General features: G+C 50.2%; 1 protein-coding gene and 2 non-coding genes across 3 annotated transcripts in view; 2 read left to right on the forward strand and 1 right to left on the reverse strand.

Annotated features, from left to right (window-relative positions):
• The first annotated feature begins 4,226 nt into the window (after positions 1 to 4,226).
• Positions 4,227 to 4,298, forward strand: TRNAE-CUC. The gene has a single exon. It is a non-coding gene; the product is annotated as a tRNA-Glu (tRNA).
• A 697-nt stretch (positions 4,299 to 4,995) lies between these two features.
• On the reverse strand, positions 4,996 to 5,077 carry TRNAS-UGA. Its single transcript has one exon. It is a non-coding gene; the product is annotated as a tRNA-Ser (tRNA).
• A 6,650-nt stretch (positions 5,078 to 11,727) lies between these two features.
• The window catches only part of LOC104539284 (eosinophil peroxidase-like), a 10,910-nt gene continuing 9,629 nt past the window's right edge, over positions 11,728 to 13,008 (forward strand). Inside the window, 1 exon segment of the mRNA XM_010182762.1 lies at positions 11,728 to 11,734. Coding sequence (XP_010181064.1) covers positions 11,728 to 11,734 — 7 coding nt within the window.

Below are 13,008 nucleotides of genomic sequence, written 5' to 3' on the forward strand. Positions count from 1 at the left end.
GGACAGAGATGAGCTGCGAGGGCAGGAGCAGGACCAGAGCAGATTCCTCCCGTGTCTGGTGCAAGGCGCTGGCTCAGTCCTTGCTTTATATAGGAAGGGTGGCCACCCCCCTCAGTCAGATTTCAAGGCAAACGCCTGGAGTTTCCAAAGCATAACAGAGCTGATGTCATGGCACCTTTGCCTCAGAAGTGATGAAAAAAAAAGGAAGAAGCAGGTCTAGGAAATACCAGAATAGCCTTTGTGTGAGGTGAGGTAAATCTGAACAAATCAACACCCATGTGAGGGCTATACTGACCAAGACAGGATATGAAACCACCCTTGAGCAGCAGGTTCACACTTAGGTTCACCAACATGACAGCAGAACTCATCACATCCTCCCTGAAGGACCAGGAGGACCTCAACTCAGTCTCCTGTTCAGGCCTTGAAGATAAAGGTGCTCAGACCCTCAGAATGGCCTGGGGACAGTGCAGGTCCAGCTGGGGAGTCCTTGGTCCCATGGTGGCTCTGGGACACACACAAGGTGAATGCAGGGGAGCAGTGCAGGCAGTGGGGACAGCAGGAACTCTCTGAGCTCTGCTGCCTGCGCAGGCAGTGTGGATGGCTGGCACCCTGGAGACTGGTTGCAGACCTGGGCTGCAAGTACCAGTCTTGGTACCTTAAACCACAAAATCCTCAATGCTATGCTTCCTGTACAGAGCTCAGGACCCTCAAGTCTCTCCTAACACACCCCAGCATCAGCCAGGAAGTGGAGTGCTTGCCTGGAAAGCCCAGCTTCATGGTTTGGCTCTACAAACACATCTTCTCCCAGAGGCACGGGGCAAACAGGAGTGCCAGCGTCGGTTTGGTACAAGATGGGATGCAGGAGGCAGAGGAGGGGGTTCTCCTGCCCATGAAGCAAAGGGGGAGCAGCTCTCATGCAAATGTGGTCCCTGTCCCCTTGTGCACACTCACAGCCACGGGGCTCATGATCAGCCCTGCACCCCAGCACTGCCCTTCCCAAAGGGCAAGGGGCTCCCGGGATGCCCCAGGCAGCGTTTCCCCTTTTCCCACCTTCTTCTTCTCTGCAACAGGCACACAATTTGCCAGCTCACAGCCTGTGGTTTCTCCGGGTATTTTTACTCTCAGCTCCCAGCAACCGCTGCTGTTCACAAGGCACCACGAGCTCCTGGTCCCGGCATTTCCTCACTGCCCCACAGTCACAGTAATGCAGCAGGGACCATGGGGCAGTGCTGCTCTGGTCCCACTCTCCTTCTCCCCCACTACACTGCGTGGGTCTGTGTGGGGCCCTCAGAGACCTCCTTGTGTCTGGGTGTACTGGGACTGCCTCCCCACCGCGTCTCGTTCACTGCAATGCCCCCACGGGTGGGGAACAGTGGTACAGGAGGGTCCCCATGGGCCGTGTCAGGGGGAACCCAACCTACCTGTTTTACAGGTGTCTCAAGTACTAGTATCGAGGGATTTGGCGAACAAAAGCTCCGCATCAGTCAAATACCCCCTTTCAGCTTTCTGCTTTCCAAATTGAGGAGTCCCAGCCATTTAGTCCATGGCTTTCCCAACTCATCCTCCCAGGAGCCATCCTCATGGGGCTGTGGGTGGTGGTGAGCTGGGAACCCTGAGTCCTGCGGCTGGACCAAGCCACTGATACCACGGGGTTGTCACAGACACACGGTGGTGGCATTTTGGGACAGCACAGCTACGTGCTGACAGGTGCTCAGGCTTTGCAAGGGACAGAATCCCTGTGGGAATTTGCCAAGGGACATCTTACTATCAGAGAGAGGGATTATTTATTACTACTCCTGTATTGCATCTATTCCAGTATTGCAATTACCTTATTGTTCTGGCTAATTTATTATTAATTGCCCATGCCCATATCCGTGCAAGGGCTGTGTCTCAAGCCTCATCTCCTGGTTACAACAGCAACTGCATTTTGTACTGAGCCTTGACCCATACCTGCTCTCCCATGGCTGATCTGCGACTTCTTCTTCTAACGAGAGGTGCCTGTAGAAAGTAAGTTTTTACATCCCCACCAGATGGCACCACGCATCCCTGGGGTCCAACATGCAGCTCCTGGGCTGCATGGCTTCCCTGTTGTGTTTGGTGGGGTGGCAGTCACTCATCTCCCCTTGCTCTTCATCACAGATGGAGACTGCCCTGCTCTGGGACATGCAAGTGAACCTGCTTCGGTGATCTCAGAACTGCTGGCAGAGGAAGGAACTGTTACTGTCTATGACAAAATATCTGACAGGTCCAGATAGAGATCTAAGAAACCACAGAGCGATACTGACGCTCCACCAACCACAAGGCTGCCGGAGCTTATGTTCTGTTCCAGCTTGTAGAGATAACCGAAACCATGACATCTGCATATCTCTCTGAACGTGCAGGGTGGCTGCGCCCCAGCCCAGCCCAGTTCCCTCTTCCCCCAGCCCAACATGCCCAAGGGATGGCAGAATCTAGCATGACCGCTGCACAGCCTTGCCCCTCATGCAAACGGTTGGTGTTATACAGGTTTCTGGAGGTGCATTCTGCAGCCCTGACCCTCACAGCAGAGATGCTGGAGTGTTGGGAATATGCCAGACCATTTGTAGTGGCTCCATCCTTGCTCCAGGTCAGCTCTTGTGGGAGGGAGTGTGATGCTGCTCCCTGCTCTCCTCCTCATCCTGCTCTGCTCTCCTCCAAAGCTGCCCGCTTCCTCCTTTGCCCTCTTCTCCCTGCAGTGCAGCTCCTCAGGGAAAGGTGGTGACCGAGGCAGTGGCCAGCGGCTGGGATCCACCAGGCATTGCAGAGAAACTGGGGCAGAGATGGGAGCACCATGGGGAGAGAGGAGCTGAATGCCAAACGTCCCATGGCCACCACAGACTCTGTCACGGAAGGGCTGCAGGGGGGACCACAGAACAGGATAGGGGTTTGGCTGCAGACGGAGAGGGGCTGCCCTGGCCATTTCAGGGAGCTGCACGGGACAAGGCAAGCCACAAGAAAGTTCCCCCACTCGGAGAGTAAGTCAGAGAGGTTTCCTCTCTGTCCATTCACTTCCCCTCACAGCCACACATGAGCATCCAAGGAGCACCGAGCCCTCTGTTGTCTCCGGCGGGAAATGATCCCGACGCCCCTTCGTTCCTCTCCATCTCCTCCACCTGAGCCCTACAGAGCTTCCCCCTGCCTGCCTGAGGGTGGGCCTGTCCCTGCGCAGCTCCTGGGGCACCTCTCGGTGTCACCCCCGGGTGTCACCCCCTGTGCCAGCACTTATCGCCCTGGGGTCTGAGCCCGATCTGCTGGGTGGAGTGGGGACAGCTCCGGGCTCTCCCTTGAGTTCTTTGTCCCAGGTGGGGGTCCGTGGGCCCACAGTGCCTCATTGTCCTGCAGGGGCCCATTTCAAGCCCCTCTCCATCTTCCTATGCAGCAGAAAGCCTTTTTTCTGGGAGGGGAGTGCAGGTGGTGGGGGAGAAGACTGATTTTGGTTTTGCCCCAGCCTGACTTAGCCTCTTGCTATAATTTTTTGTTTCCTGAAGTGAAATGCATGCTTAAGTCTTATTTTCTTAACTCATGCAAGACTTGGACAACAATGGCAATTCTGTAAAACAGAGATGTAAAAGAAAAATAGAAACTACTGAAGTAATACAGTCTTATGCTAAAGAGGCAAAAAAAGGTCTCCTGGTGGGTGTTTGCTCATCTGCTGTAGATGTCGATGAGGACAAAGTCAGGGATGAGACTGAACCTGTTAAACCAGTACAGGACTCAGAAATGTATGATGGCAGTGGAGTTCCTGAAAGTATTAGGCCTGATGCATCTGATCAGGAGGAAGATGAGGAAAGTGAAAGTGACAGTAGTAATAATAATATTGATAATAGAAATCTGAACCTGCTTTAGTGGGCATGATGGTGTTGGGTTGATGGTTGGATTTGATCTTAGAGGCCTTTTCCAACCTGAATGATTCTGTGATTCTGAGTTGAACCATTGGCCGTCTTTGCCTTCCCCACACCTGTCTTTGGTGGTTATCAGAGTCCTGGCATAGCCGCCTCCTGCTTCCCTGGCAGAGATGGGCACCTTTTGCACAGAGGGTCTTCCCAATGCCACAGCTCTCAGAAATGAGCAGACGTCCCTGAAAATCTCCCTGGAAAGGCTGTGACATCCATCCCATCTGATACAAGTGTCCAAGACTTCCCAAGTGTCCACGTCCCTTCAGGGTCTGGTTGATGGCCACCGACAAGCCCACCACCCCCACCACCTCATCCCTGGTGGTCTAGTGGTCAGGATTTGGCACTCTCACTGCCGCGGCCTGGGTTCGATTCCCAGTCAGGGAAGGGGGTGCCTGCAGCCACCGCAGGTCCTGGCCTTTTTCTGGGGTGCTGCAGTGCCCTCCAGCAGCTCTGGGGGGTTCAGCATGGGCTCAGGAGCTCCCACACGCCAAGCATGGGGCTGGGTCAGGGCTGGGTGAATTTTAGGGGGTGGCAGCAGCCACCTGTCTCCCCTCTGCCCTGAGGCTGCGCCCCCCGGCAGAAAAATAGCCCAGGTGGAGGGCAGCCACCAGCCTGCGAGGAGCTGTGAGGAGCAGGGTGACACGGGTGTAGGGAGCAGGGCGATGGGATATAGGGAGCAGGGTGACACAGCTGTGGGGAGCAGGGTGACACGGGTGTAGGGAGCAGGGCGATGGGATATAGGGAGCAGGGTGACACAGCTGTGGGGAGCAGGGTGACACGGGTGTAGGGAGCAGGGCAATGGGACATAGGGAGCAGGGTGACATGGCTCTGTGGGGTGGACATGCTATTGCAGGATTTCTTCTTGTGAAGAGGAGAGGTGCACAGCTAACCCCCTGAACACCGAGGTGCAGAGCTGCCCCCCTCTGAATACCACCTTGACCATCTCCTAAAGGTAAGAGGTCCCTGGGAGATCAGGGCCTAGGCCAGAGTGGGAATGCAGGGTCACTTGATGTTTGGAGAGGTCTATCTCTGTTTGTCCCTCCTGGGGACAGGGAGGGTAGGAGCTGCCAGTAAAAGCTCCCGCTGTGAGCAGGATTTGAACCTGCGCAGGGAAACCCCATTGGATTTCAAGTCCAACGCCTTCACCGCTCGGCCATCACAGCAGCTTGCTCAGAGGGTGTCCACAGGAGCCCACGGCTGTCCCCCTGCCACAAGGGACATGGCAGGGCTGGCTAGGGGGGTGCCCACAGGAGCCCACGGCTGCCCCCCTGCCACAAGGGACATGGCAGGACCTGGTCCCACCCTGGACCTGGGTTCTGCCACACACCCAGCGCAGGTCCTGCTACCACCTGCCCTGCACAGAGCTAAGGCTGAGATGGAAACCAGCATCCCAGCAGTGCTGGGAAAGGGAACTGGGCACCAGTCACATCAGTGGTGGTGACATGGAAGAGGGACACAGGGGGAGGTCTATGTTCCACCTTGTCTCCTTGTATCCAACAAGAAGCTTCTCTGGATGACCGTCCTGAACCTCTAGCCTCTTCCATCCCCATCTCCCCCCAGTATACACATATTTGCCTGTGTGAAAACAGGTCCAGACTTCCCTGACTGCATCAGTCTGACACAGTCCAGGCAGTGTTTTGCCCTACAGCTGGCAGGGTGGTGTGACAGACTTGTGTGGTTGTCACCAGGTTGTTTTGACTTTTGGAAGAGGGGATTTGGAGAGAGGAAGAAAAGGTGACTGTCGAAAGGAAATCCTTGCTGAGCGAGGTCTGGCTCCTCCTAGGAGCACAAATATCATCTTTGCAGGACAGTCGTAGAAGCACTTGCCTATCCCTGATTTGGGTGGGGGCTGGCTCTGGGAATGCATCCTGAGACATCCAAAGCCCTCTCTGGTTTCCCAGAGGTGTGCCCAAGAGCCGTGCAAGTTCTTTGCTATGTCACTGCCACCCCATGCCTCTCCCATGGGGATTTATGAGCAGGGAGCAGTTTGGACAGAAACCTCACTGTGTAGGAACGCGTCCTCCGTGCTCATCCTCCAGTCCAAAGGAGGGTCCTCTGCCTGCCTGGGTGGTTTGATTTCCCTCCTCCACAGGCTGGGGAGGAGCATAGTCCTGACACCGTCAGGCTTGCGCAGTCCCACAGGCATGGGGGGGTGCCTAGGCATGGGGAACCATCTGCTCGGATGCATCGAGGCATTGGAAACCAGGTGCTCAAACCAGCTCCATCACTGGACATATGAGTAGAGCAAGGACAGCAAACATGATAGAGCTAAAGAGAGGGGTGAGTTGGGGTCTTTGGGCAATTATGGAGACAATCAGAAGAAAGGTGAAGCTTAAATTCATCCCTTTCAGTTATCCACATTTCCTTCTCCCTCTTCGGGACAACGTGTTCACATTCAGTGTTGGGATATACCCTCCCTGAATCTCCTGAAGTGCCTGTGGGGTGGGTGTGGGGTTCAGGGTGTGTACAAGAGTGGGGACTGTTCAGAGCTGGAATGCCACCACCACCCTGATGGGCACAGCTAGTGATGATGAGGTCTGTGGACTAGAATGAGCCTTTTCTTCTTACTCCTTCTGAGGATGAAGTGCTGTGCATTTGCTATCCAAAGAGGTCTGTTGAGGTGAGGTTTCATTTCAGGGTAAGGGTTCGAACATCTTTCAGATAGCAAATGGAGGAACCTGGAGGGACCAGACCAGAGCACATAGACCTGCAAATTATGGAAGCCCAAAAGGAGGGGTCTGGGGGGGTCCACAGTGCATATGGAAAGGACAAGGGGGTATCTAGACCCCAATGGAGGGACCTGGCAAGGACCAGAGTGGGGGCAGAGGGACCTGGAGAGCAGTGGTATCCTGACAGAGGAGCTTGGAGGAGACCAGAGCTTGAAAAGAGAGGTCTGAAGGGGTTGAGGGGGCGAAGGGTGGTTTGGAGAGCTCTGGATCCCAAACAGAAGGGTCTGGAGGAGAACATGTCCCCCAGCTGGTTCTTGCAGCCTGGCTGGACTCAGATTTTCGTGGCACTGGCCAGAATTCACACAATAGTTCTCAGTGCTGGGTTTTTTTGTTGGCTTTTTTCCTTACCTAATTTTGTGTCATGGGCAATGAACACCTGTCTTCATCTACAACTCTTGTGATATTTACAGACAAAACAATCTTGCCCGGTGAAAAGAAGAGGATGTGTTCAAAAAAAAGTCTGAGCTCAACAGAGAATTGACAGCTATTCTCTTGTAATAAACGGCGCTTTTCAGTATTGCACAATATAGAAAACCACAAGGCCTGTCATGAGATGGACCCTTTTCTTCTTCAGATAAATGTCCAGAATCTGCTTCTACTTGTAAGTTTTCACCCTTTGACGTTCCAAGTTTCAGAAAATAGCGGCTGACTTGCTTGAGTGCTGGACCCAGCATGCAGTGGTGTGTCACATCCACCGCTGTGTCCCATTGCCTGATGCAATGGTAACACACTCTGTCCTGACCATAAAGCAGTGCTCCAGCACCTCACTGGTTGTAACACAGTGGTAAGTGGTGTTCAAGACATCACCACTACTTGTGCATTGTCAATACTAATGAACCCCTGCAAGCTCTGTCCATGCAAACGTTCCTTCACATGGTTAAGCATTGAACCAAACACCAAAATTTGTGCTAATTTTTTACATCTCCTCATGTATTCAGCCTCTCTAGGAATGAAGCTGTGGTCCAGGGAAGAGCCCGCTTCAGCAGATTACTCCCATATCTCCCAGCTAGTATGGCATGATGAAAACTATAGTGAGTAATGCTCCTTCCATTCTCCTTTTTAAATAAATCTCTGGTGCTTTTGAAGCCCTGTGTTCTCCCAGTGGCTTTCTAGGGGACAGACAACTGCTTTGGTGTACAGCTGTGTCCCAGATTCCTGGATAAGATGGAAACTGGTTCCAGAGCAGTAGGATAACATGAACTGAAAAAATGGAGAAACTGTCCTCCTGCTTGGCATAAGCAGCAGCTGAGGTCTCCTTTGCCAGCCCACTCTCCAGGGAAATAATCTCCTACCCTCCACTCTGAGCATGGGGGCACAGTCTGAAAGAAAAGTGGGAGGGATGGAAGGGTGATTTTACTAAAAGATGTGGTTGGAAGAAGTTTGGTTGATGAGAAGGAGCTGAAGATTTTATTCACGAAGAAGAAAAGGAGCTTTGTTCCTGGGAAGGACAAGATGGGACCAGTCCCCGGGGAAGTAGAGTTGCTCACAAGGAGGAGGTGTGCTCGGGACAGGAGACTTTGCAAGCTGTGGTCTTTCCATGCATGGAGGTGCAGCAGCTTGTCCTCGTGGGTGTGGTGGGGCCTACCACAGTGCTAGAAAGTCATGACTTTCCTGCCCTGGGAACAGTGCCTGCTGCTCAGGGCAGAGCCAGGTCTGAACACCCTACCTTGGTGAGTCATGACAAGTTGTCACAGCCCCCACCACCGCTGAGAGTACTGCAGATGACAAGGGTGCTCACAGCACAGACAGAGAAGGCCATGGATGATCACCCCATGGTGTCTGCTCTGGAAGGAGGCAGGAAGCAGTCTGTACTCACTGGTGACACTGCCCCTTCTGCTGGGCTCACCTATTTCTGCTTGCTTGCCCAGTGTACCTCATCGTGGCTGTGGAGTGGTGTCCGTGGCTGATGGAGGGCTGCACTAAGAAGGCTTCATAGCCTTGGGTGTTGATGAGTGATGAGCCTTTAAAGGAGAATTTCAAAGAGAGGTAATAATCGCACTCCTGGACACCATGGAGCTGGCACCCATCCTGCAGTAGCTGCACCTGTGCTCCAGGGCCCCATGCCTCAGAAGGTGGCACCACAGGTCTTGCCATCACCACTAAAGTGTTCACTTCAGAGGTTTCTCCAGCTACATGGTGTCCAGGAGTGAGATTATTACCTGGGTAATGAGGGTATTTTCTCAGCAAACCCTGCCAGTTATCATCCCAGGCTGGAGAGCAAGACCCTCTTGGTGTGCCAGTTCCACTTCTCCAGAGCTGCTGTCTGATGGGGTAGATTGGTCGAACCATGGGCAGAAGGAAGGTGTTCTGGGTGGGGATGATACAGCTCTGTAGTGTGATGAAGTAAAGAGGAAATGATCTCTTAGTCCACAGACTCTCAGTTTTTCATTCACGTTCTTTCAACCCATATTGCTGCTCTGGGGTTGGCCCCTTGCTTATTCCCCAGACAATATCCAGAAGTGAGCCCAGATCCTGATATATCACAACCCTGGACATGCCCTAGACTCCGTAAGAGTGGTCCCATAGTAGTGCAGAGCATGAGCAGTGCAGAGCAGTCCCATCACCAGCTTTCCCCTGGGCACCATCTTCTGAAGCTCCTCTGCTGTATTTGGCCTTGAACAAAGAACTAGACAGCCTTCTCCATAAAGAGTTAAAGTCACTTTTTAGTGCTAAAGTATTTATATTTTTAAAGCTGGAAAAACTGTTTTTATTTAAAAGTCACCCCTGAAGTCTTCTGAACTTTTCCTCCTCTACTCACCTATGATTTCTGTGCTACTAACTTACCACTTCTTATTTTTTTCTGGTTTATCTTGCTTGCTCCATCCATATGCAAGTTCTGCCCTGCATCTGTTGGAGCAGAAGATGCACTGGACACAGTTTTCTAAATCTGCAGTGATTCTTCCACGCCACTGTGCCCTAGACAAGGACAGGCTTGGTTTGTATGGGCTATTGACTCTCAGTAGTATGTAAATAAATCCACAGTTTGAAATATAGGCAAAAGAAATGCCATGGGCAGGTGAGGAAGAAGCTTTTTATGTTGAAAATTGTACCTAAATTAAGTCCTTAATGACACTTAAACTTGAGACATCATGGTTCATGGGTTTACTAGCATAAATATATCGGTGTCATGAAAATGGGTGCTGAAAGAGCTTGCAGGAAAATCGGATGTACATTGAACAGAGAAGGGGAGGGTGTCGCTCTCTGCCGTTAGGATGGGAAACGAGTAATGTAATAATGAGCTCTTTCTTTTTTGTGTTGCTTAAGTTGATCTTGTTGCTGCATCTAATGATTAATCACATATTTAGCAAACACCATCAGCAGTTGCATAGCTACAGGTTCCTAGACGTACACTAGGATTTACAGGTGAAGATCTGCAGCCTGAGTAGTAATACCGAGAAGTAATATCAGTAATACCTGATGGGAAGAAAAGAGCCTGAACAGGAAGAAATATACAGCTTCTAAACAAGACAGAGAGGAGATTTGATGGAATAATATTCTGCTTGGTCAGCTAATTAATGGATAATCTATGCCTTGGCTGCCCAGATGTCTTGTACACTTTGCTGAATGAACATCATCCTTGGTGGGCAGGATACCCTTGCACCAAAACACCATAAATCCTAGTTGGAGGAATTGTCAGGACACACGTAATGTCAATGCAACGTCTGCATGGGAGGTGACATGGGAGCAGACATTGGGCCACCTGCAATGGTGGCACACACCCTCGAAGGCAGACAGTGTCCCCATACCAAGGCCAACCAGGGCCTCCCAGACCATCACGGAGGCATAAGCAATTGAAATGATACATGTCAAAAATACAAAAGAAATAGGAAAACCACCCTGCAGGTGCCTGGCCTTCTGCTTATGTACATTTTGTGGGCAGAAGGCTGGATGGACAAGGCAGAGCACCTGCCAGGGTGCCCAGAGTCCCTCTGATACCGGGGGAGTGCTACTGCTTTTGGTTTGGAATTTCTCTTCAGGGGAGAAATGCTGACATTGTATTTTCAGTTTCTGAAAACCCAGCATCAGAATTTTCTTTTTTTTCATATTTAAAACTATACATATTTGTTAGCAATTTCCTTTCTCATATTTTCTTTTTATTTACTTTGGCTTAATAAGAACTGTGAAAATATTTGAACAGTTAGAAGAACTGGCTACCTAATCTTTTGAGATTTATGTGGCTGATTGTCAGTAAGAATTCAGCATTGTCTTTTGTGATCAGCCTGACTCATGTTTAAATACTTAAATTATTTCTGCTACCTTCCTGTTTGCCTACTGCAGTACAGCCCTTTTTCCTACTGTACATAATCCATGTTGAGGTGCTCAGATGGCCCAGCACTTTGTTTCTTTCTAGACGTTTTGGGATGGCATCTCCCAGTTTGTGCCTCTGTCTTGTTCTTATTTGCACAGATACAACTTTGTGACTGTCTGTATGACTGTGCATATGACTTCACTGGAGACAGCTTGAGCTTGCCTTGTACAACTTCCTCGTACTTTGTCCAGACTTTGTCATCCACAATGATCAGCATTTATTTCATAGGCATTTCCAAATCACTGATGATCTGACCACTGTTTATACAACTTATCTCACTAAGCAGTTTTAAATAGGAGTCACCTTTGGTTTTCCTGGATACAAATTTTGGCAGGTCCACCATTCAGACATGCTGTATTTGGATGTTGGTGTACTCCACAAATGCATGTTGGCAAAGCAACCCATTTTTTTTAATGCCCAAACCAGCAGAGATGTCAGCTAACAGGGAAAAAAGAAGCCAAATTCCACCATCATCCTTTACCATCATAAAGTTAAACTGATCTCTTTCTCTCACAGAAAGTAAACATGTGCCTTTACTCTTTCCTTTTTTACTGGTTTGTCAAAAAGGAAGTCAACATTAACTCAGAAGCAGTGAAGAAGTCTGCACCTTTCTGCTTAATCCAGGAAAGCAAACCAGCAGATATTTCCTCTTGGCTCAATCTGGTCCCAGTTTCTCCATTTTTGGCCATGCCCAGGTCAGACCCAGCTGATTTCTGCCCTGGTGCAGATGCTAGAAAGGACTGGTGTGCTTCCCAGTCCTGACAGCTCTGCAGAGATGGCAGGTAAGAACAGTGCTTTTTAATTTTATATCTGTATTTGCCTGCTTTGCTATTTCTGGTGTGTGTATTGGTGCATTCCTTCAAAAAGAAGGGTGGAAAATAACTACCCGAGAGCCTGCCATCCATTAAATGGATGATAAAATACTGCTTTACAGTCACTTCTTGCCCTGCGACTTTCAGGAGCTCTGCAATAGGGGGAATGAGATGAGCAAGAGAAGCACAAATAAAGGTGTCCAGGTAGCACTAAACACATGGTGGGAACCACACGTAAAGCAAATTGTGTGGGATGTGTAGCTCCTGGTGTAGATTACGAAGTAACCTCCATTTCTGCTTTTTTTTCCCTTTTTTTTCAATAGAGGACTCAGAGGTGCTATCAGACTCATCCCTGCTGAGCAACATTAGTGAAGCCAGGCAACTGGTAGACATAGCATATTTACGTGCCAAAAAAAGGTGAGTCCTTCTTGCATGAGGACCTCAACAGTATAAGGAAATATGAGAAAATATACTTGTGTTTCTTCTGTTTTCCAAAGCACATTTATCACAGAGACACTTCTGTTCAAGGGCTCTCCCTGTCAGGGGAGAGCTGCTTTTGCCCAGTTTGGCTCGATTTTGCCCAATTTTGTCCTGTCTCAGCAGGATGCTTTGGGGAGGAGTCTTTCTCCACCGACCCTACAGAAGGTTTTTCGTTGTGCAAGAAAGAGCCATGGGACTGGGAAGAGATGCAACAGGACCAAGGTTATCTCTCTGTTCACAGAATCTATCTTGTGACATATTAAATGTAAAGTTTGATCACTGAATAACTCAGCTTTCCACTGATCTAGCTTTCAACATGAGATAACAAAATTTATTGTGACAAGGACGTAATGCAAATTCAAAGCAGGGGATCACAATGATTTGTTTGCCAAATTCAGTCTGAAATGATGTGCAGAGCTGATCAGCAGCCAGCTTGTCCTAGGTGAGAGGAGCCTGCTGTCACATCTAGGTGACAGCCCAGCATGGCAGAGGAGGTCTGGTTTCAGAGAAGGCATTTCATCGGCCTCTTTTATGTTCAGCTTAAAGAGAAAACTACAGGAAAAGATTGCCAACCCAATGGATTTCCTGAAACACTTAAAGGACCCAGCAGGAAGAACCAGATCTGCAGTCTGTGCTGCTGATTACTTGGAAACTACTGTGAAACTCCTCAAAAAAAAGCTGCATCTCTCTGGGAAAGGAGATTGAATGTTACAGGTAATGTGGCTTAGACCAAAATGTCTTACAAAGAGCTAAGAGCACAGCAG

The sequence above is a fragment of the Mesitornis unicolor genome, unplaced genomic scaffold (genome assembly GCF_000695765.1).
Source record: "Mesitornis unicolor isolate BGI_N332 unplaced genomic scaffold, ASM69576v1 scaffold10434, whole genome shotgun sequence".
NCBI classification, from domain to species: Eukaryota; Metazoa; Chordata; class Aves; order Mesitornithiformes; family Mesitornithidae; genus Mesitornis; species Mesitornis unicolor.